This window comes from Petaurus breviceps, unplaced genomic scaffold, assembly GCF_028583685.1.
Source record: "Petaurus breviceps papuanus isolate PSGF00001 unplaced genomic scaffold, PetGlider_PUasm1.0 90723, whole genome shotgun sequence".
Taxonomy (NCBI): Eukaryota; Metazoa; Chordata; class Mammalia; order Diprotodontia; family Petauridae; genus Petaurus; species Petaurus breviceps.
This window is the reverse complement of record NW_027187323.1, coordinates 928,010-950,173: the sequence shown is the minus strand read 5'-3', so window position 1 is coordinate 950,173 and position 22,164 is coordinate 928,010. Positions and strand designations below refer to the sequence as shown.

General features: G+C 36.5%; 1 protein-coding gene across 4 annotated transcripts in view; it reads left to right on the top strand.

Annotated features, from left to right (window-relative positions):
* KMT2A (lysine methyltransferase 2A) overlaps window positions 1–22,164 on the top strand; it is a 90,943-nt gene that overhangs the window by 26,872 nt on the left and 41,907 nt on the right. For all 4 annotated transcript variants that reach the window (XM_069066670.1, XM_069066669.1, XM_069066668.1 and 1 more), the window contains 10 exons: window positions 6,040–6,109; window positions 8,994–11,644; window positions 12,558–12,735; window positions 13,384–13,618; window positions 15,843–15,907; window positions 16,133–16,546; window positions 17,646–17,719; window positions 18,266–18,394; window positions 19,110–19,223; window positions 20,444–20,590. In XM_069066670.1, coding sequence (XP_068922771.1) covers window positions 6,040–6,109; window positions 8,994–11,644; window positions 12,558–12,735; window positions 13,384–13,618; window positions 15,843–15,907; window positions 16,133–16,546; window positions 17,646–17,719; window positions 18,266–18,394; window positions 19,110–19,223; window positions 20,444–20,590 — 4,077 coding nt within the window. The remainder of the gene's footprint in view (window positions 1–6,039; window positions 6,110–8,993; window positions 11,645–12,557; window positions 12,736–13,383; window positions 13,619–15,842; window positions 15,908–16,132; window positions 16,547–17,645; window positions 17,720–18,265; window positions 18,395–19,109; window positions 19,224–20,443; window positions 20,591–22,164) is intronic.

Here is a 22,164-nt window from a genome sequence, read left to right as displayed (position 1 = left end):
AGGAGTTTGAGGTGAATGAATTTAAACTTCAAGAAAAAATCTGGATGAAGAGCTAAAAGGAGAGTTTTTTCCTTCTTTTCACCTAGGCATGTTCTAAAGTGAAAATAGGAAACAAGTTTTGTGTATATATAATAGTACCCTCACCTCTAATGATTAACGGTCTTTGGGTCTGTGGGGACTATTCTGTGGTATTTTTATTTCATAATAATTCTTCCATTTGAAAATGTTGGAGTTAATTTTTTAGTGCATTCCTTTACGTCTCTAGGGGACAGTGGGTAGAGAGAATAGAAAGATTTTAATGAAAAATGTACCAGCTTCTTGATAATTACAATCTATATTTTGAGGTAGCACTCCTTCTAGTCACTACAAAAATGATTCAGGTTTAGATTACCTGAACTCCCTTTGATTTCTAACACTGAATTAATGCATAATTATAGTACTAAAGGGCAGGAGGATAGTTTTCCATGAATAGTATTTTATGTTACAGTTCAAAGATTAGAGTCTGATAGATGCCTTTGAAACTGTCCCTTCATAGTGAACTTTTATCATTAGTTTGTCCTGGTTGATTTGTTGAGAATACTAATGGATTCAGTCCTTCTTTCTAGAGGCTCTGGCTTACACAGGATGTTTAAGTGATATGTAAGTCAGTCAAAAATAATTGATTATAAGCCTTTGCTTATGTGTCAGGCTCAGTGAGGGAGTCAGAGAAAGGTTAGAACATGGTCCTCGCCCTCAAGTAGCTTATACTCTAATGGGGTATCTAAGTATTAGTACCAAAAATATAGCTGGGCGGTACTTTGATCAGCTCAAAAGGCAAAACCCCTGTAATGAGCCTGAGCTAACAACATTCTTAAAGAAAGCATAGACTGTCTGATTTTTGTTTTTGTACTATTATTGGGAGCTTGTAATACTCTCTTCGCGCTCCTAGCTTCAGGGTAATTTTCTTACATAGTTCAAATCTCACTTTGTAACAGAGGCCTCTCTCATTGCTATTGCCAACCCTCTGAGATTTCTCATTTACACTGTATATGTTGTATATATAGTTTTTTTTTTTTTAAGCAATTGGGGTTAAGTAACTTGCTCAAGGTTACACGGCCAGTTATTTCTGGGTGTGGTGCTAAGTATCAGAGCCTGGATTTGATCCCAGGTCATCCCGACTCTGGGGCCGGTGCTCTTACTCACTGTGCTACCTGGCCGCCCCTACAGTTATTTTTGCATGTTGTCTCCTTCATTAGAATGTGAGATCTTTGAGGGCGGAGTGCTTTACTTTGTATTCACAGTGCTTAGATTATGGTAGGTACTTAATGAACGTTTTTGGCTTTTTAAAAAATTGATTGATCTAATTCTGGTTCATTTTTCATAGAATTAATCTAAATAAAATTAAAACTAGAATTATTATCTCAGTTTCGGGGGCAGATAATGTGAATTATACACAAACTTTTTTTTTAACCAGACCTATAATTTCATTGGTGGAAGGATCTCCTTCTAATGAACTTCCTCTATGAAAGAAGATCAGTATCCTCTCTTCAGCTTACAGTGTTAGAGTAACCTCTGTAGGCACATTGTTTATCCATAAATAAAAACCATATGTTTTTATCCTTAATTGGTATTTAAAAATAATAGCTCTGCATAAGAAAGGATATGTTTTAAGAATCTTGTAAAGCAGATTTTGAGAATGTATAACTTTTTTCTAACAAGAATCTTTGATATTTTATCCTAATAATTTATCAATGAATATATTCATATGTCATGACTTAATCCAGATTTTCTTCAATGAAAAAAAGTGTTACTTCATCATTTACAGCCTATCACTTTGAATCAACACTAAAATTCTGATTAAAAAAATTAAATTTTTTTTAAAATTGTAAGATAGTTCTAAAGAAAAATGCATATGGAAAAGATATCCTGGGAATTGTTCTATAATATCTATAACTTCCCAAAGATTAGAGGTAATTAAATGGAAGGAATTTGAAATAATTCAGTAGTTTCAACATTTACCCCCAAATGAAAGGCTTTGAAGATAAAGCAAACGTAGCATAACTGAAATAATTTACCAAACACTCAGTTACTTATAATGATTAATTTTTAAAAATAAATATACGTTTTATCTCAGAGTATTATTTTTATCTTTGGTAGCAAGATGTCTAAGAACTTAGTGATCTAGTCTTGGTCTGTGAAGTAATGAGTTCTAGTGGTTCTTGCCTTTACTTTGTTCTGGAATTGTCAGAGGATACCTTATTGAGGGCACAACTATATGTAAGAAATGATTCTTTGAACCCAGTTCCCAATCATACCCTGATTTTGTGTAGCTGTGACATTTCCTTAGCTCCAATTTCAGGGTTATTGAAGCACAGTAAGTAGTATGTTTCGTTGTGCCAAACATTGATAACTTCATTACTCGTCCTTTTTTTGTCAATTTTGGTACATTATGAAGTCCTAGAGAGCCATTACTAGTACATTGTTTACATCTTTCTGGTAACTGCTACCCTGAAAGGGTTCTGGGGTGTAGCAGGAGAGAGATGAGAGGCCTTTTGCTCATTGTAGGGTGAATTCTTGCCTCAGTACATTTTATATATTTTTCTCTTTTGCATTAATCTCATGACTTTCCTTGATTTTAAAGACCTGGAATAAAATTGGAAGTTCTTTGTTTAATAGGCTTGAGGTCTTTATCATAACAATAACTTTTGTTTTTAGTTAAGTGATGTGGATTCTTCAAACCAAGATTTTTTTTTAACCTGTTTCAAGAAGCCAGCTGATAATTCAGGTGAAAGAAAAGCTCCTTGTAGAAAAAATAGTCTTTAATGATTTTTTTCCTCCCTACCCCAGCATTAGAAGGAAAAAAGAATTAATGCTTTTCTTCCTTTCAACTTTGAATGACTAGCAAATTTTTTTAAAAACCAAGTTAGCTAACTTAGAGTTTAACAGTCCAGTAGTATACTTATTTTGGAGTACAGCTAACTGAACTGACGGCATCTTTTTAATGTTTAGAATTTAAATTTAGTATTAAGACAGACATAAGTCTGTTATTAAAATTTGTGGTGTACATTTGTGTCTTTTTTGGAAAGTTACACTTCACTTACCTTATCAGTGTTAGAGATAGCTTTTAGCAGTTCGCCTACCATAGCAGCACTTGATAGTACTAAATTTTATGTAATTGGCAATATGTTCTTTAGTCATCATTGGAAAATTCCTGTGTCTCTGATTTTCATCAATAAGCAGATTGTTCCATAAGTTTAATGCAGAAAAGGAGAACTATGTAAATCAGAAACTTACTCTGGAACACAAACATGATGTTACTGATAACTGAAAATACAGGATAAAAAGCTATGTTTGTGTCAGGCTGTGGATCCTATCCTTTTAAATGGCTATTAAAATTTTATTTATCCGTGAAATTCTTTTTTTTTTTTTTTTTTTGCTTATCAATTGGGGTTAAGTGACTTGCTCAAAGTCACATGGCTAGTTTTTGTGTTAAGTGTCTGAGGCTGGATTTGAACTCTGGTCCTCCTGATTCCAAGGCCGGTACTCTATTCACTGCGCTACCTAGCCACCCCTATCCATGAAATTCTTAATAGAACAAAGTTTCTGGCAATTACATGAAACACTCATAAACAATATGAGTAAAAATTAAAATTTTTTCAGCCTTTTGAAGTAATTTATCATGAGATTTTGATATTACTATTTTTGTTTCAAAAGTAACACTTTGGATTAATTTTTTTAATTGTTTCTGTTATTTAGCCTGATGAACAACTCCTAGAATTGAAGATTGGAAACTCTTCAGCAATTTATAGCCATAGAGTTACCTGGGGCTCTGAGAGTTTAAATGACTTCACCAGGTTGTTCCTCCTGCTTGTCAGAGATGGAACTTGAGGCCAGTTTTCTAGCCTTGGCACTAAGCTACTACCTCTCGTGAGATCATTACCATTAATAATTTTCACTGTGTTAGTACTTTTTGATTTTGGTTTCCTTTTAAGAATATTACAACTACGTGTAACCTTGAGCAAGTTACTTAACCCCAATTGCTTAGTGGCGGCCAGGTGGCTCAGCGAGTAAGAGCACCGGCTCCAGTGTCGGGATGACCTGGGGATCAAATCTGGGCTCAGATACTCAGTATCACACCCAGAAATAACTGGCTGTGTAACCTTGAGCAAGTTACTTAACCCTGATTGCTTTAAAAAAGAAAAAAAAATATTGCAACTAAACAGAGAGTAGAAATATTTAAAACCAATCCACAAATTATTTGTAGACCCCCCACATGTATTGACTGGTTTGAAGATCACAATATAGATTTTTTTTCTCATCAAAATAATGTTCACAATGAGAAATTTGAAGTTAGAAATTTAGTGATCAGTATAGGAACTAACAAAAAATAACCCTAGAATATATAACACAAACTCTGGTTTTCAACTAAGCATAGTTTAACATTCTTAAAAGTAAAAAAATTTTTGGATTTAGTTAAAGGACTACTTTTTGAAAAGAATTTTAACCTTTTGGAGATGTTACATATTGTCTTAATTTAAATAATTGTTGTTTTTTGCTCTCCCACACCTTAAAAAACAAAATATGGAGCCAATCAAATCTTTTGTCCCATGACCACCAGAGACCTTCAGGTTGCCATCTGATTTAGGCCCAGATGACCTTACCCAATTCCATCATTGTTCTAAAAAGTCTCATAGTCCTTCACTTCATGGTGAGGAGTATGAAATTCAGGGAAGTGATGGTAAGGGAACAGAAAATTTCTTAAGTGAGACTATTCCCTAGGACTCTTTTAATCCTAGAGCAAAAATACTTTATATAGAACCCTGTTCCAGTACCCATGTTTCTGCTTTTCAGAGACGTCATCTAAAATTACTTTGCTCCTTAGAAAACATTTATGTATTTATAATATATAAGCCTCCTAATTATAAGTTTAAATTTATCTTATAAAATATTTCTACTTGAAAAATTAAGCCAATCAGCCCCTAATTCTTGGCTTTAAATTAACTTGAGTAAACTCCTCCTATCTCTTCCCTGTTTTATTTTTCATATTATATTTTTATTTTTGGACTCAAGAAGTTAACTTTTATGTCTGTAGAAATCTGTTAACCACTAGTGTCAGTGGTGAATTTCTAATCATTTTGCCCAAACAGGGTATATTTTGCATTTCTTGAACATTGGCCGGTGTTAGATAAACCAGAGAGTGTATTCCTTGGTATCCAAAAGTAGTTGATACATTTTGACTGTAAGAGTGTAAATGAGAAGTTGGCCTCAAGCTATTGTTTTATTGCTATGATTTCATTCTCAATACAGTCAGTTTATTATTCCTTCCAGAAATGCTGCTGCCTCTGCCATTAAATTTCTTCTCACAAAGCATTTTAAAACTAGAATGTTGAGAATCTACACATCTCAAATGTGGAAGTCACCACTACTGCTGTCAAATCCTGTGTCATAGAATTGGCAGTTATAGCAATTTCAGTCTATCAGTGTTTAGTAGGAGAGATACTGATGTTTATTTTATTCCTTTTATACACATGCACACACATGTTTGTATGACTTAGTCCTTTTGAAACTTATTTGTGTAAATTTAATAGGATTGGCTCTTTCTGCTATTTTAATGATTCACTTACCTGGATTAATTAAAGTAGTTTATTGGATTGGATTGTATGCTTAGGTTAAAATACAGGACTTCACCATGGGTATCATGTACTAAGGATGATGTTTCAATGCATTGTTTGATTGTTACATAGCTCCCATCTGTCTGGAACAAAGACTCTTGCTGGGTCCTTCTATTTCAATAACAGTTATTGGTTTCAGCAAACATTTATGAAAAAGCTAATATGTACAAGGCACTAGAAGTACAAAGACAAAAATGAAATCACCCCCTGCCCTCAAGTAACTTATATTTTATTAGTTATTTTTCAAGTGTCATCCTAAAATAATGATAATTATTGTGCAGTGGCTCTATTTCCAAGTTAACTTATGTCTCATTTGGACTCTTCTATGGGATATGTTCAAATTTCATGCCATTACTTCTGATTTTAAAATAATTTTCCTTTGTTGTAGGATGAGCAGTTCTTAGGTTTTGGCTCAGATGAAGAAGTCAAAGTTCGAAGTCCTACAAGGTCTCCTTCAGGTATGACAAGCTAAGCAAATGGTGTGTTTGAATTTTAGACTCTCAGGTTTTTGTGGTTTCACCTTGCTTTTAAAAATCTAAGCCTTTTAAGAGATACTCCTTTAAACTTTCTATATGTATCTATCCTTCATACTGACCAGAGAACAATGTAAGAACTATTATTTCTTAAGTGCTTCAACATATTTTACAAGGCCAAATTCATTAGATTCTTTGTTCTATGAAATATGACTGTGGCAAGTATGCCTTGATTGGTATGGTAGCCTGTTGGAGAAAGAAGATTGTCAAGAATATCTTTAGATTTATATAAGGAATGCTCTTCTGTGAAAATAATTCAGGGGTGGCTTTTTGTAGGCAGACTTTTTTTTACTATTGAAATACTCATGTAGTAGATAGAAACAAAAATTTAGCAGCCCATAATGTTCTTTTACCATCCCATCCTTTATTCCAAGTTCAATTTCTGAGTCTTAAAATGTGTAAAATCAGTATTCTTTACTATTGGTCCAGGGCATATGGCAAACAGTAAGTCTATTGGAATGAAATGAAGTTCCCTGTATCAGAAACACTTTTCATGATCTCAAGTGGAATAACTAGAATCAGACGTGAGCTCTTACACTTCAGCTGGCAAGCTCAGAATTATTTTTTGGGAACAAAAGTTGAAGTAATATTGAATGGTTCTGCAGTGCTGTTAGGTGAATAAAAGAAGTATAGTCCATTGGAAATGATTCCCCAACCTCCTTTAGTAATTCCTCCTGTACTTTGGTTTTCTTTTGCTCTGTATGGGTAGAAAATCTCATTAAATATGAAATTGTTGATTACTGGTACAGAATCATTTCTTGCCTTTCACTAAACATTTGAAATTCATCCAGAAATGTCATGATCAGTATACAAACAACAAGCTCCCTAGAAGGCACATTAACAAGACAATAGATCTGGAATGGTGATGCTTCAGCTATTTTGTGGTTGAGTGAGGGAGATGACAGTCATATATATCTAAGTGCTATCCTAATAATTGGGGCTTTTCAGAGGAAGTAGTCAATATATGACAAAATCATAGAATTATCAATCTGAAAAAGGGACCAATACTGATTGTTCATTCCAAATATTTTACAGATGAGGAAATTGAAGTTGAGAGATAGCATTTGACATACTCAAAGTTACCCACAACTAGTTAGTAGGAGAATTGGGACTGGTACCCAGGTTCCTTTTCTCCCATTTTATTTTTTGCCTAACAGAGATTGAATATTTCATGATTGAGATCTAAGAATTTTAATGAGTCTCCATTTTTTGATAGTCTTATCTAAAGAGTTCCTTTTAAAAAGTTAAGTAGAATAAGTAGAGACCAACAAAGCTATCTGAGTAGTCAGGTTCAAATCTGTCACAATCATAATTTGACATGTATATATTTTTCTGGCTAGGAATTTTCTTTTAATATTTCATAATAACTGTCCATTTCCTCTAAATTCTTTTGTTACCTTTTTCCCTGAAAGTCAGGTCACTTTTTCTCTAAAATGGAAATCTATAGAAAGAAATTCTTATTTAAGAGGTGAAACCTAGTTCCCTGCCATCTTCTACTTTTATTATTTTAGTTGTGATTAATAGTTGTTTAGATTTGATTGAGTCCTTTAATCTATTGTAGGTAGGGAAAAATCTCATGAGTTAATGGGTGAGAAAGGCATTTATATTTAGAAGGCTTAATAACTAGAACAGTATGGACTCAAACAGGTTAGTTCTATAGCCTAATGGGTGTTCATCTGAAGAGGTTAAATCTCTTTTGGATCCCATCAGTAAAGATTTTAGATCCAGGAATATGTTCATTTATGCTGGACTAAGAAAAGGATAGGATATAGCAGCACTTGATTAATTTTTTTAAAATACTAGTTTGTAAAAGAAGTGCTTTAGAAAATGGATAGCTAGAATAGCCTTTTAAAAAATCTTCCTTCTGATAGGCAGATTTGGCTAATCCAAATTGACAAAGTCTTTTCTTTTGGATTAAAATAAATCTGATTTAGTTAATGGCTAATGATATAAAATAATGATACCAATATCAGTAATAATATTAAACGGGTAGTTAACAATTTATTGCATGGTTGTTTGACCATGCCAGGTCAAGAACCTCAGCATAATAGAGTAGATTAGTGGACTTGCCATTTCACTTAACTTCCTTATTAGATTACGTGTCATTGAGTTCAGTGGTCTTGTTTTGGTGTCTTTTGAATATATTTCTGTCTTGCAAATTATTATTTTGCTTCAGTAGAACAAGTTTTTGTAGGTATTGTAATAGAGACTGTATAGGCTACAAGTTGTTGATTGGAGCATCCTAGAAGCCTTGACTTTTATGTTTTCATGACAGAACTGGAGGAATTATAGAATTTTTTTTAAAAAACTTTCCTGCAGCCCCTTGATCTAATTATTGTTACATAAGTAACAAATTCACTCAAAAATAAAATTTTCAAATAAAGAATTGTTATGAGCCAGTGTAAAAATGTCCTTAAATTTTGGACTTGGTATGTTGGAATATGGAGAATTAGAATTAGTATGGATTTTTAAATCCTCTTCTCAGAATAAATGTTTCTCTTGCTTATCTGAAGTTTCAGGAAAACTAGCCTCCTACATTGAAAACATGTGTTGCTATTTTGATTTTCTTTTTACTTGAAAAAGTAAAAAGCTGTTTTACTTCATTTCCTTAAGGTTAATTTTGAGAAGGAAAATTTTTACCTAAAATAAAGTGCTTTATTGGATATTAAAATCAAATGGGGTAGAATATAAAGTGGAGTCCTTTTCCATATCCGTGGCTTATGCTAAATTCATATACACTTAGTTAAGGCCAGTCACTTGGAACTACAAATCTAAATGTGTGCTCTTCATTGTTTGATTCTCTACGCAGTTAAATCTAGTCCTCGAAAACCTCGTGGGAGACCCAGAAGCATCTCTGAACGAAATTCAGCTGTCCTGTCAGATTCTTCACCTGTGTTTTCCCCTCTAAGCAAACCAGAGACTAAATCTGGAGAGAAAATAAAGAAGAAAGATTCTAAAAGTGGAGAAAAGAGAAGAGGAAGACCTCCAACCCTTAGCAGTGTCAAATTCAAACTATCACAAGGAAAAGACATATCAGACTTATCAAAGGGGAGCAAAGAAGATACCTTAAAAAAGATTAAACGGACACCTTCTGCTACATTTCAGCAAGCAGCAAAAATTAAAAAGTTGAGAGCTGGTAAACTCTCCCCTCTCAAGTCTAAGTTTAAAACAGGAAAGCTTCAGATTGGGAGGAAAGGGGTACAGATTGTTCGACGGAGAGGAAGGCCTCCATCATCAGAACGGATAAAGACAGATTCAGCACCCCTCATTAACTCTCAGCTTGAAAAGCCCCAAAGGGTCCGGAAAGAGAAGGATGGTACACCACCACTCACAAAAGAAGAAAAGACGGCTGTCAGACAAAGCCCTCGAAGGATTAAGCCTGTTAGGATTATTCCTTCCACCAAAAGGACAGATGCAACAATTGCTAAGCAACTTTTGCAGAGGGCAAAAAAGGGAGCTCAAAAGAAGATTGAGAAAGAAGCAGCTCAGCTGCAAGGAAGAAAGGTGAAAACACAGGTCAAAAACATCCGACAGTTCATCATGCCTGTTGTCAGTGCTATCTCCTCACGGATCATTAAAACCCCTCGGCGGTTTATTGAAGATGAAGATTATGACCCTCCAATTAAAATTGCTCGTCTAGAGTCTACACCAAACAGTAGGTTCAGTGCTACATCCTGTGGATCCTCTGAAAAATCAAGTGCAGCTTCGCAGCACTCTTCTCAGATGTCTTCAGACTCTTCTCGATCTAGTAGTCCCAGTGTTGATACATCCACAGATTCTCAGGCCTCTGAGGAGATGCAGACACTTTCTGAAGAGCGGAGTAATACTCCTGATGTACATACTCCATTACCTATTTCTCAGTCCCCAGAAAATGATAATAGTGATAGGAGGAGTAGAAGGTTTTCAATCTCAGAGAGAAGCTTTGGGTCTAGAGCTTCTAAGAAATTATCAACCTTGCAAAGTGCCCCCCAGCAACAAACCTCTTCCTCTCCACCTCCACCATTACTTACTCCACCACCACCACTACAACCAGCTTCCAGTATTCCTGACCACACACCTTGGCTTATGCCTCCAACAATACCCTTAGCGTCACCTTTTTTGCCTGCCTCTGCTGCCCCCATACAAGAGAAACGAAAGTCTATTTTACGAGAACCAACATTCAGGTGGACCTCTCTAAAGCATTCTCGGTCAGAGCCACAGTACTTTTCCTCAGCAAAGTATGCCAAAGAAGGTCTTATCCGCAAACCAATATTTGATAACTTTCGACCCCCTCCACTGACTCCTGAGGATGTTGGCTTTGCTTCTGGTTTTTCGACATCTGGTTCCACTGCTCCAGCCCAACTATTTTCAGCACTCCATTCTGGAACTAGGTTTGATATACACAAAAGAAGTCCTCTTCTAAGAGCTCCCAGATTTACTCCGAGTGAGGCCCACTCCAGAATCTTTGAGTCAGTAACTTTGCCTAGTAATCGAGCATCTGCTGGAACTTCATCTACAGGGGTATCTAATAGAAAAAGGAAAAGAAGGGTGTTCAGCCCTATCAGATCTGAACCAAGATCTCCTTCTCATTCCATGAGGACAAGAAGTGGAAGGCTTAGTACTTCTGAGCTATCACCTCTCACCCCACCATCTTCTGTCTCTTCCTCATTAAGCATTTCTGTTAGTCCTCTTGCCACTAGTGCCTTAAACCCAACTTTTGCTTTTCCTTCCCATTCCCTGACACAGTCTGGGGAATCTTCGGAGAAAAATCAGAGACCAAGGAAGCAGACTAGCACTCCAGCAGAGCCATTCTCATCCAGTAGTCCTACTCCTCTCTTCCCCTGGTTCACGCAGAGCTCTCAGACAGAAAGAGGGAGAAACAAAGACAGGGCCACTGAGGAACTGTCCAAAGAGCGAGATGTTGACAAGAGTGTGGAGAAGGACAAAAACAGAGAGAGAGACCGGGAGAGGGAAAAAGAGAACAAGCGGGAATCAAGGAAAGAAAAAAGGAAAAAGGGGTCAGAAATTCAGAGTAGCTCTGCTTTGTTTCCCATAGGTAGAGTTTCCAAAGAGAAGGTTGTTGAAGATGTTGCCACTTCATCTTCCGCCAAAAAAGCTGCAGGGCGGAAGAAATCCTCATCACTTGATCCTGGGACAGACATTGCCACTGTAGCTCTTGGGGATACAACAGCTGTCAAAACCAAAATACTTGTTAAGAAAGGGAAAGGAAGCCTTGATAAAACCAACTTGGACCTTACCCCTGCTGCACCATCTCTGGAGGAGAAAGCACTCTGCCTTTCTGCTTCTTCATCAAGCACTGTTAAACATTCCACTTCCTCCATTGGCTCCATGTTGGCTCAGGCAGACAAGCTTCCAGTGGCTGACAAGAGAGTAGCCAGCCTTCTGAGAAAGGCCAAAGCCCAGCTTTATAAGATTGAGAAAAGCAAGACTCTCAAGCAAGCTGACCAGCCCAAAGCACAGGTATACTTTTTGTCTTGCCTATGAGACAAACTTAATTTTGAAGTTGTATTTTGCGGTAAAAATAATATAATTGTGACACCTGAAAAGAGGAGAGTCTCTTCTTACTCTGAGTAATGATTATAGCAACAGATAACAGATGGTTGAAAAATTTAAATAAGAAGCACTTGAGCAGAAGTTGAGGGGGAGAAAAACTATAGAAGTTAGTTCAAGATGGAGTAGACTTTTTTAATTCAGCAGAATGATTGCTAGTATCTCTGGCTAAGAATGATTAGTTGTGCCTGGCTTTGAATAGCCAAGAACATACCTTTCTGATCTCCTTTAGATTTAACATCCTTCAGTTTTGGACCATTTTTTGCATTTAGGGCTTTTGCCAATTGGGTGTTCCTATAATGAGATTAAGACTTACCTCTGACACCATTCTAGTTACTCTTTAATAGTCTGCCTTAGAGTAATAGGATACATTGAATTAGTAATTTTGACTCCTCCTTAAACCCAGAAAAATTCCTATTTCAGTCTTGATCCACATATCCATTTGTTTGTTTTTGTCTTTCCATTTATACCTCAATATTGATCCTAGAAATGTAAGAAACTTTAGTCATATTAGTTACCTAATGTTAGGTAATATAGTTATGATACCTTGAGTTTTAGCTAACTTAATGATTTCTCTTGTAGGATTAGAGGCCACTTAGGTTCTGTGTTTCATTCTGGCCTGCTGGCTTTTTTAAACAACCAATCCATTAAGAGCCATGTCATTAGCTTTGGAAATCTGTTTTAATCCTAGGTCATAAGAAATTTGTCTGCTACACTTTGATTTTACCTTTTTTTCTTTATTCCTTTGTTTGGTTTCAGAATATAAATGTAGAATTTAAAAGATTTTAAGTACTTACTTTTTCTTGCTTTATCTCAAATCAAGGGTCAAGAAAGTGATTCATCAGAGACATCTGTTCGAGGACCCCGGATAAAACATGTTTGTAGAAGGGCTGCTGTTGCCCTTGGCCGAAAGCGAGCAGTATTTCCTGATGACATGCCCACCCTGAGTGCCTTACCATGGGAAGAACGAGAAAAGATTTTGTCTTCCATGGGAAATGATGGTAAGTATAGGAATGTTGATTGTGGGACCTGTGAACAGATACTTCAATTTGATTGTTAATAATCTTGGGAATGAGTAACAATATGTCCTTTGTGTCATTACATTAAATTTCTAGAAAGCTGATCTTATTTTTATAGCTTATATCAGGGATTCTTAACCTTGAGTTCATTAACTTGTAGGATTTTTTTTAAAGTATAACTATTTTAATATCATTGGTTTCTTTGTAATCTTATATATTTTATTTTATGCATTTAAAACTTCATTCTGACAGGGCTCCATAGCTTTCAAGGACTGCCAAAGAAGTCCAAGACACAAAAAAGATTAGCAACCCCTTGATTAAAAGCTTTTCTTTTAGTGGTTCTCTTGGTGCTTTTGCCAGAACTGAAGTTTATCCACACATTTGAGGCTCTTTCTTTCAAAAAAAAATAGTGACTTGATTAAATTTAAAAGTTGAAATAATGTTATTTCATGCAAGCTCTGATTTGTCCATTTAAATTGTTTGTCATTATAAAATATTTGTTTTTCTGAAACATGGTAAAAAAATGGCTGTTTCCTAGTAATATGCATTTTAAGGGGTTTTAAAGATTACACCCCAATCCCTAGGGATAGAGTACAAAGTTTGTAAGATCTAATACACTTTCTTTGGCAGACAAGTCATCAATCGCCGGCTCAGAAGATGCTGAACCTCTTGCTCCACCTATCAAACCAATTAAGCCTGTCACCAGGAACAAGGCACCTCAAGAACCTCCAGTGAAGAAGGGACGGCGATCAAGGAGATGTGGGCAGTGCCCAGGCTGTCAGGTGCCTGAGGACTGTGGTGTCTGTACTAATTGCCTAGATAAGCCCAAATTTGGTGGCCGAAACATAAAGAAACAATGCTGCAAGTGAGTGGGTATTTTATTTCAAAGATTGCATCTCTGTCCTGTGAAAGGCATTTCTTCATCTTTGACTCTGGTTTTAAATGGAGAAGAGTATGTCTTATCTTTGTTAGGCAGAGCCAAAAAGGTCCTGAAGCTTGTGTTGAAACTTGGGTTGGAGATTGGTTGAAGATTTGAATCTTATGAAGCAAAATTAGAGGTGTTGATTGACATTATTCTTGCTTTTTTATTTTGTGACTTGCCCAAGGTCACACGGCTAGTAAGTGTTAAGTGTCTGAGGCCAGATTTGAACTCAGGTCCTCCTGACTCCAGGGCTGGTGCTCTATTCACTGCACCACCTAGCCTCTCCTGTTTGACATTATTCTTAAGAGTAGAGAACAGTCTTGGATTTGAAGTGGGCAGGAGAATGGTTTCACAAAAACAGATTCAACATGTACATCACATGTACAATGTTACTTATTAAGTCAGTTGAAGCTGTTTTAATTTTTCTTATGGTAAATTAGTTGTGTATATAGGCTATATCCTGCAAATTTGGGGTATATTCTATAAAAATTGCGTTCTCCGCTCCCCACCCTTACCTATCTCATCCCCTTCTATGGGTTATTTTCATATATATATTTCAGTATATAACAGTGATCTTCATAGATCTTTATATATTCAGATTGCAGTTTATCTACATCTTGGTAGATAGTATGTGACTAGAAAACATATCGTCCTATGGTCAGCCTTGTAATGAGCCTCTCAAAACTTAGGTTGATCTTCTAACAACAGGTGTAACAGTCTCTTGCTGTGCCTATAATCAAAACCTTTCCCTTTTGTGAGATTGCCATCCATGTGTATGAACCCAGCGTAACCTTTATGTATTAGTGATACATTGGAATAAGATTTCAGTGGAGAATTTTTAAAATAATGTTGAAAGTTAAAATTAGAAATTTCTGGGATTGATACTGCCAGCCTGAATAATGTCTGAAAGCAAGGAGAAATAACATATAGATTCTGATAATACAAAAGCTATTTATCTTATGATAACTCCTATATTATCCACATTTTCAGAAATCTGGTCTCTAGGAAAAAATCTGCCAATAGCCCCAGCTTTACCTGGTTTTTATGCAAGGATTATATCCATATCACCTCTAATAAAAACAGAAAGAAGTGACAAGCAAACCACAGCTCAGCAATAATGAAATGACAAAATTACACAAAAGGAGATGAAATAAGTGCAGTATTAAGATTACAAAACAAGCCAATCAAAAAGCATTAAATGTTTATGCCAGGTACCTTAAGCACTGGAGATACAAAGAAAGGCAAAAATAAGTCCTGCCTGAAAAAGGAACTTGTTTTCTATTGGGAGAAACAACAAATAAACCATTTGGTACAGACAAAAACTCACACACAATAATTAGAAGGTAACCTTAGAGAGGAAGGTCTTAGTATTGGTGAGACTTGGGAAAGGCCTGAAGAAAGTGATATTTGAGCCTGGGATTCTAAGATGTGGAGATGAGGAGGCAGAGCATGGGAGATAGCCAGAATAAAGGCATAGAGATAGGGGAGGTATAGGTTATGTTAGAGAAATGCCAGTATAGGTCTATATGGCTAGATTGTAGAAGGGAATAAAGTGGAAGACTAGAAAGGTAGGAAGAGGCCATGTTATAAAAAGTCAGGAAGTATATTTGTAGAATTAGAATGACAAATAGAGAATCTGTTTTATTTATTATTTATGTGTTCTCAGCTTATTTGGTGTTCAGAGTATGACTAAAAATTAACTCTTTCACAAGGGAGTAGTGCTAAATTTTATTGCCAGCATTGTTTACTAATTCAGTTATATGATACAAGTTGTATAATGTAGGGTTAAAACCTAATACCCGAATATCAATTCTTTCTACAACATATACAGCAACTGGACATTTATCCCAGTGAATACCTGTTCTGAGTTGGAGAAATGGGCTGGGATTTGCTTACCTTTTAAATTCCAAGGAAAATTAATGGAGCTGATGATTCTTGAGGACTGAGATTTAAATTGAGCTATGACTTTGTCCTTTTGAATTCAAGTAGCTCCTTTCTTCACTCTTAACAATAAACTTTTCTCTTGGTGAACCTGAAGCAGACTTGGGGTTCTCTGGTTCAGATGTTCTTGAGAGCAAATTAATAGATCTTTTCTTGATTAACCTTCCTACTATCTGTTTGTCTTTTCAAAGTAACTTGCTTTCTGGTTCATCTCTTGCTACTCTAGGATGAGAAAATGCCAGAACCTGCAATGGATGCCTTCCAAAGCTTACCTGCAGAAGCAAGCTAAAGGTAGAGCTGTTAACAAGATCTTAAAGCATCTTCTACTAATAAAATGCTATGTATTTGTGTGCACATCTTATGATTAATTTTTTCCTTTCCCCTATAAAGGTGTAAATCATGTCTAGTTCCCCTTGTGCCATTTAGGGCTAGTTTTGACTGAGAGAAGCAAGACTGCATGACATTTCTAAGATTCTCTGTGTATTATTTATATATGATCTTTTTTCCTTATACTAGCTGTGAAAAAGAAAGAGAAGAAGACCAAGACCAGTGAAAAGAAAGAGAGCAATGTTGTAAAAAATCTTGTGGACCCTAGCCAGAAGACAACTCCACCAGCAAGAGAGGATCATGCGCCAAAGAAAAGCAGTGAACCTCCCCCCCGAAAGCCTGTGGAAGAAAAGAGTGAGGATGGAAATGTTTCTGCTCCAGGGGCTGATTCTAAACAATCCAGCACTGCTACTTCTAGGAAGACTGGCAAGCAGGTCTCCCAGCCAGTACAGGTCATTCCTCCACAGCCACCTAGCACAGCACCACTAAAAAAGGAAGCTCCCAAGACCACTCCTAGTGAGCCCAAGAAAAAGCAGCAGCTACCACCCCCACCCCCACCACCTCCACCACCTCCTCCACCACCTCCACCACCTCCAGAATCAGGTGAATAAATGAAGATAGAAGGAATTGCTTACCCCAAGTCAAAAATACCAACTAAAACTCTGCTTATTTAAAGACATCGGTATTCTTCTAAGGTGTTGTTAGACCAACTAAAAGCCTAAAATGTGTTCCCTATGTAAATTGCTATGTAATTTTAAGTCCTGGGTTCAGAAAAATCAGCTACTTTGTGTTCTCTGCCCAACCAACACGTAATAAATATAATTAAGTGCTTGCTACTCATAAGGCATTTTGCTAGATGCTGGGGATTCAAAGATATATACGACACAGACCATGGTTTCAAGGAGCTTACAATCTAATGGGGATAAGACATGTACCACAAATACACAGATAACTGTGGTACAGGAGAAAAAAAAAACTGTGGTAAGTGCAAAGGAAAGATCCAGACAAAGTGCTATGAGAAATTTGAGGAGGGAAGAGATCACTTTTAACTGGGGATAGGGGTAGGGGCAAGGATAAAGTGGCATTTGAATTGGGCCTTAAAGAAAGGAAGGAACCTCACTATACCTAGATGGGATAAAGAGGGATTCCATTCCAGGCACAAAAGAATGCATAATAAAAACCACAGGAACAGGAAAAAGGCAAAATTAGTGTGGAAGAGAGAGGTTAGATTTGGTTTTAATGCAGTCTACCTAAAGGGATGTAGTTATCTCATAAGGCTGGAAAATTAGGTTGAGCATAGATTGTAGAGTGCTTGACTGTGAGCATTAGAAGTTTAGGCAATGGGGAACCACTAAAAATTTTTGAATGGCAAGAGTCTAGCCAGAGCAGTGAATAAGGAAGATTACTCAAAGAAAAGTGGTTAGACTAGAAGCAGGAAGACCAATTAGGACCTGGCTATTCTAATTAATTGTCCAGATAGGAAAATATGATGCCCTGAAGTGGGATGGTTACAATATAAATGGAAAGGAAGCAAATTTGGGGGATTGTCTTGAATTTCCTACTCAGATTCTTTCAAAGTTATAACATTTTTAGATTAAAAAAATTTCCTAGGTGAAGCAGTCATATCTAGGGTAGTCATTGTTATCTAGAAGTGATTGTAAAATTGGCAGCACCTGACATTTTATAATTCTTAATTTCCTAGTACCAGAGCAAATCAAGCCGAAAAAAGTGGCTCCTCGCCCAAGTATTCCTGTGAAACAGAAACCAAAAGAAAAGGTGAGGTGTTATTTGTTTCTCTACATTCCAGTAATTCATACTGTTTTTTAGAATAGTAACCCTGTTTTATGGCTCTTTATATGGTTCAGAGATGATTTTACATTTTTGCTTCTTTGGGTCCCATGATTTTAAAAGATCAGGGAAAGATCTAGGTCAAGGATTTAGCATTTCTCAGTTTTTCACTCATCCTTTGTTTGCCCCTTGGAGTTTTCCTTGCTGGTACTACCCAAGGAATCTGCTATATTGTAGCCTGCTTAGCTTAATTGTGCTCTCTCATCTATGCAATTAGTCCTTTCATAGTTTCTGTCTATAATACTTTATTCTTCCTTATCTACCTTCATTTTCCTTTTCCTTTGATAGTTTATGGATTCAGAAAAAGAATAAGGGTGTCTATGAAAGTCCTTTGCCTTTTCCTTCAAAATTCTCATTGGGAATTTTCCATTTGGTTCCAGATAAGCTTTGTTGTAAAATTTTTATGCCCTGTAGTGCTGATAAGTAGGCAAGGAAGTTGTGGTTTGTTTTTGTTTCCACCTCTTGACTCTTTAGGAAAAACCACCTCCAGTCAGTAAACAAGAGAATGGCACTCTGAATATACTCAACACCCTCTCCAATGGAAATAGTTCCAAGCAAAAGTTGCCAGCAGATGGAGTCCACAGGATCAGAGTAGACTTTAAGGTAAAGCAGCCAAATGACTTAGTTTGGACATAATAGGTTGTAAATAAACATTAGAACTGTATTTTTTCAGGTAACTCCAGGGTTCTTATTGGGATCCAGGAGTTTAAAAAAATTTTTTGATAAATATTCAAAACAGTTTATTTCATTTATAACCATATGTATTCTATTTTATGCATTAAAAAAATTCTGTGAAGGGGTCCATAGGCCTTCCCCAGAATGCCAAGGGTATCTGCAACACAAAAGGAGGTTAAGAAACTCTGCTCTAATTGAAGGACCTAGAATGTAGAATGTTTGAGATAAATGGAAATTACTTCTAGCTTTTGTCTCTTCTTGTGATAATGGTCTTGCACTGCTAGACTCTTAGGAGGAACTCTGCCTGACCTATCTTGAGTAGTAACAAATGACTAGATAAAGACAATTTCCAGGGGAAAAATCTATTAAAGAGAATTTATCAAACCACAAAAGAATGCTTGAGTCAATAGAGCTGTAAAAGAGGTTTAATTCCAGCTAGTATGAATTGAAAGGTGAGGTTTTTAAATGGTTTGTGCCTTGAGGTTAGGCAATTAGAAAAAAGTAGCACAACTTATTTTTTAATTCACTAAAATGTAGAGCTTTTAACTAATGGTTTTGTGGTGGTTTTATGGCTATAATATTTGCTTTCATCCCAAAGCCATATTCTTGGAGGATTCATGAGTTTAACTTTTTTGCTTTGCAGGAAGACTGTGAAGTAGAAAATGTGTGGGAGATGGGTGGTCTAGGCATCCTGACCTCAGTTCCTATAACTCCCAGAGTGGTTTGCTTTCTCTGCGCCAGCAGTGGACATGTAGAGGTAACATATCCTCAATTAGTCAAGTATTTATTAAATGTTTACTGTGTGTCAGGCAATTGTGCTAGGGATACAAAGAGAAAAGTGGAACAATCCTTGCCTTTAGTGCAAGGAACTTACATTCTGTTGGGAAATACTATATAAAGTAAATATAAAGTAATTCTGGAGGGAAGGAGGAACTAGCAGTTAGCAGTTGTGGGGATTGGGCTGGGCTTTGTGCAGAAGATGGTATGTTAGCTCTGTCTTGAAGGAAACAGGATTCTAAGAGGTTGAAGAAGTATAGCAGTATAAAGGTTCTGTTTTAATAGAAATTATTTGCTACTTTGATAGAATATAGTAGGTTCTATGTCTAATTTTAAACAGCGTAGAGGAGGACTTTGGGGACTTTCCAGAAGGTAGGGGAAATACTTTCAGAAATCAGGCCATACTGAGGTTAAAAAGTTTATGAGCGGTCCATATTCTAAAAAAAAAAAACAGGGAAGCTAGGTGGCACAGTGAATAAAGCATCGGCCTAGGAGTCAGGACCTGAGTTCAAACCCGGCCTCAGATGCTCAACACTTACTAGCCATGTGACCCTGGGCAGGTCACTTAACCCCAATTGCCCTGCCTTCCCCCTCCCAAAAAAGCGAAAAAAAAAAAAGCCCTTTAGCTTTACTAGAGTTAAACTGGAAGGATAACCTTTCTGACTTTTCTTTTAGGTGTCCAAGTATAGTGTATATACTATAGGATAAGGCCATTTGTTGGATGAAGGATTTGCTGTTGATAGTTATAAATATATCCATTGCTAGTTAAAAGTCCAAATTACTTTCATATATGTATACATGACCCCAAAAGAATAAATCAGTTTTATAACAACGATCGTTATCTTCAGATCTTAGTCCAGCACAGAATTTTTCTTAGAGCTTGCCATGTATATAATCTTAGTTATGCTCCTCTAAAACTACACAAAAACCCCCAAGATTCTTGATCAGAAGAAATTTCTAGTTGCCTGCTCTTTAAAGTCGAACTGGGGCCTCCTCACTGTCTTTAAATTAAAACTTTCTAAAATCCTGTCTTATATGAAACTACTTATCACTGAAATTGAAAGGCAAAAAGGGTTATCAATATCTCTAAGGCTTCATTCGCATATTAACCTCAACAATTAGATTTTACTTGTATAACCAGAAAAAAAGAATTTTTTTTTCTAGGTAGTGACTAATGCATTCTTACCATCTCTCTTCTAGTTTGTGTATTGCCAAGTCTGTTGTGAGCCCTTCCACAAATTCTGTTTGGAGGAGAATGAGCGCCCTCTAGAGGACCAGTTGGAAAATTGGTGTTGTCGTCGCTGCAAGTTCTGTCATGTGTGTGGAAGACAACACCAGGCTACTAAGGTAATAAGAATAAATAACAACTACTTGGGACACATCCCTCTATCTATATTTCCTTCATAAGGCTATTCATAAAATTTCCTCAACATCTAGTATTAGGATTTGGACTTTTCTAGTGACCTCTTTCATATAATGTGAATTCTATCAGAGAACTTAAGAGATTATCTTTTTTAACCCTTTTATATAGCTAAGGCCATACATGTATTTAGTGATCAGGACCCTGACACTAACCCTAACCTGTCCACATCTTCCTAACTTTTCACCCAGTATTTGTTTGCTCCACCCTGAGTATTTCTTTGTTAGTTTAATATTTTTTTGATGTTCAGGTGGATTGACTAGTGCTCTCCTTTCACGTTTTAGTTTTGGGAACAATTTAAGTATCTGCTGCTAGGTGAATTATGGTCCCTGGCTTTAGTTGTACAGGCCAGCACTTCTTAAACTGTGGGTTTCAACCCCATATGGGTCTTTAAGTTTAAGAAGGTCTGAAGGAGTAGAGAATGGAAAAGATCTAAGAAGCCCTGGTATAGGCCATCATTCTGCTGATATAAAATGTTTAATTGTGTTACCTTAGGAAAGCAGGTTTGAGATTAAATTCCTTGGGATTTCTGGATGTCTGATTTTTTTCCAGACATTCTGGTAGTCAGGCCAAATTGTGCCCATTTAAAAGCTCAAACTGTTTTTAAAGAAGGGAAATACTTGGGTGGCCAGGTAGCACAGCAAGTAAGAGCACCGGCTCCAGTGTTGAGAAGACCTGGAGATTGAATCCCGGGCTCAGACACTTAGCACCCACCCAGAAACACCTGGCCGTGTAACCTTGAGCAAGTTACTTAACCCCAATTGCTTAGGGGCGGCCAGGTGGCTCAGCGAGTAAGAGTACCGGCTCCAGTGTTGGGACGACCTGGAGATCGAATCCCGGGCTCAGACACTCAGCACCACACCCAGAAATAACTGGCCGTGTAACCTTGAGCAAGTTACTTAACCCCGATTGCTTAAAAAATATATAAAAAAAAAGAAGGGAAATACTTATTAAAGGAGCCCATTTTATTTCCTTTGCTTGGTACTTGACACATAGTAGGCACTTAAATACTCATTGATTGATTTCTAATGAATATCATTTTAAATAGCTTTTCCTTTCCAGATATTTATGATTTGGAAGTAATAACCAAATTATCAACTATTTAATATAAGTTACTATATTGAGGGTACTGTTTGGCATTCTTTGAGGCTGTAAAAAAGTAAATGACATTGAGTTCCTAAACTTGTTTAGTTCATTTTCCCTGGAATGTAGCATATATGAAGAGGAATAAGAACAGATAAAGTTGGAGAAATAGAGTGGTACTAAAATCATGGAGGGCCTTGAAAACCAGGATAAAAAGTTTGAACTTCAAAGTGAAGATCTCTTAGCTGGAAGACACTTCAGAGTACATTTAGTCCAAACTCTACCTGAGTATCAGATTTTTCTCCAGTATTCCTAAGTAGTCACCTAGCCTATATTTGAAGACCTCCTTCAGTAGAGAATTAGAGCCATTGAAAGGTTTTAAGCAAAAGAGTGATATAGCCAGATCTTTGGATGAGAA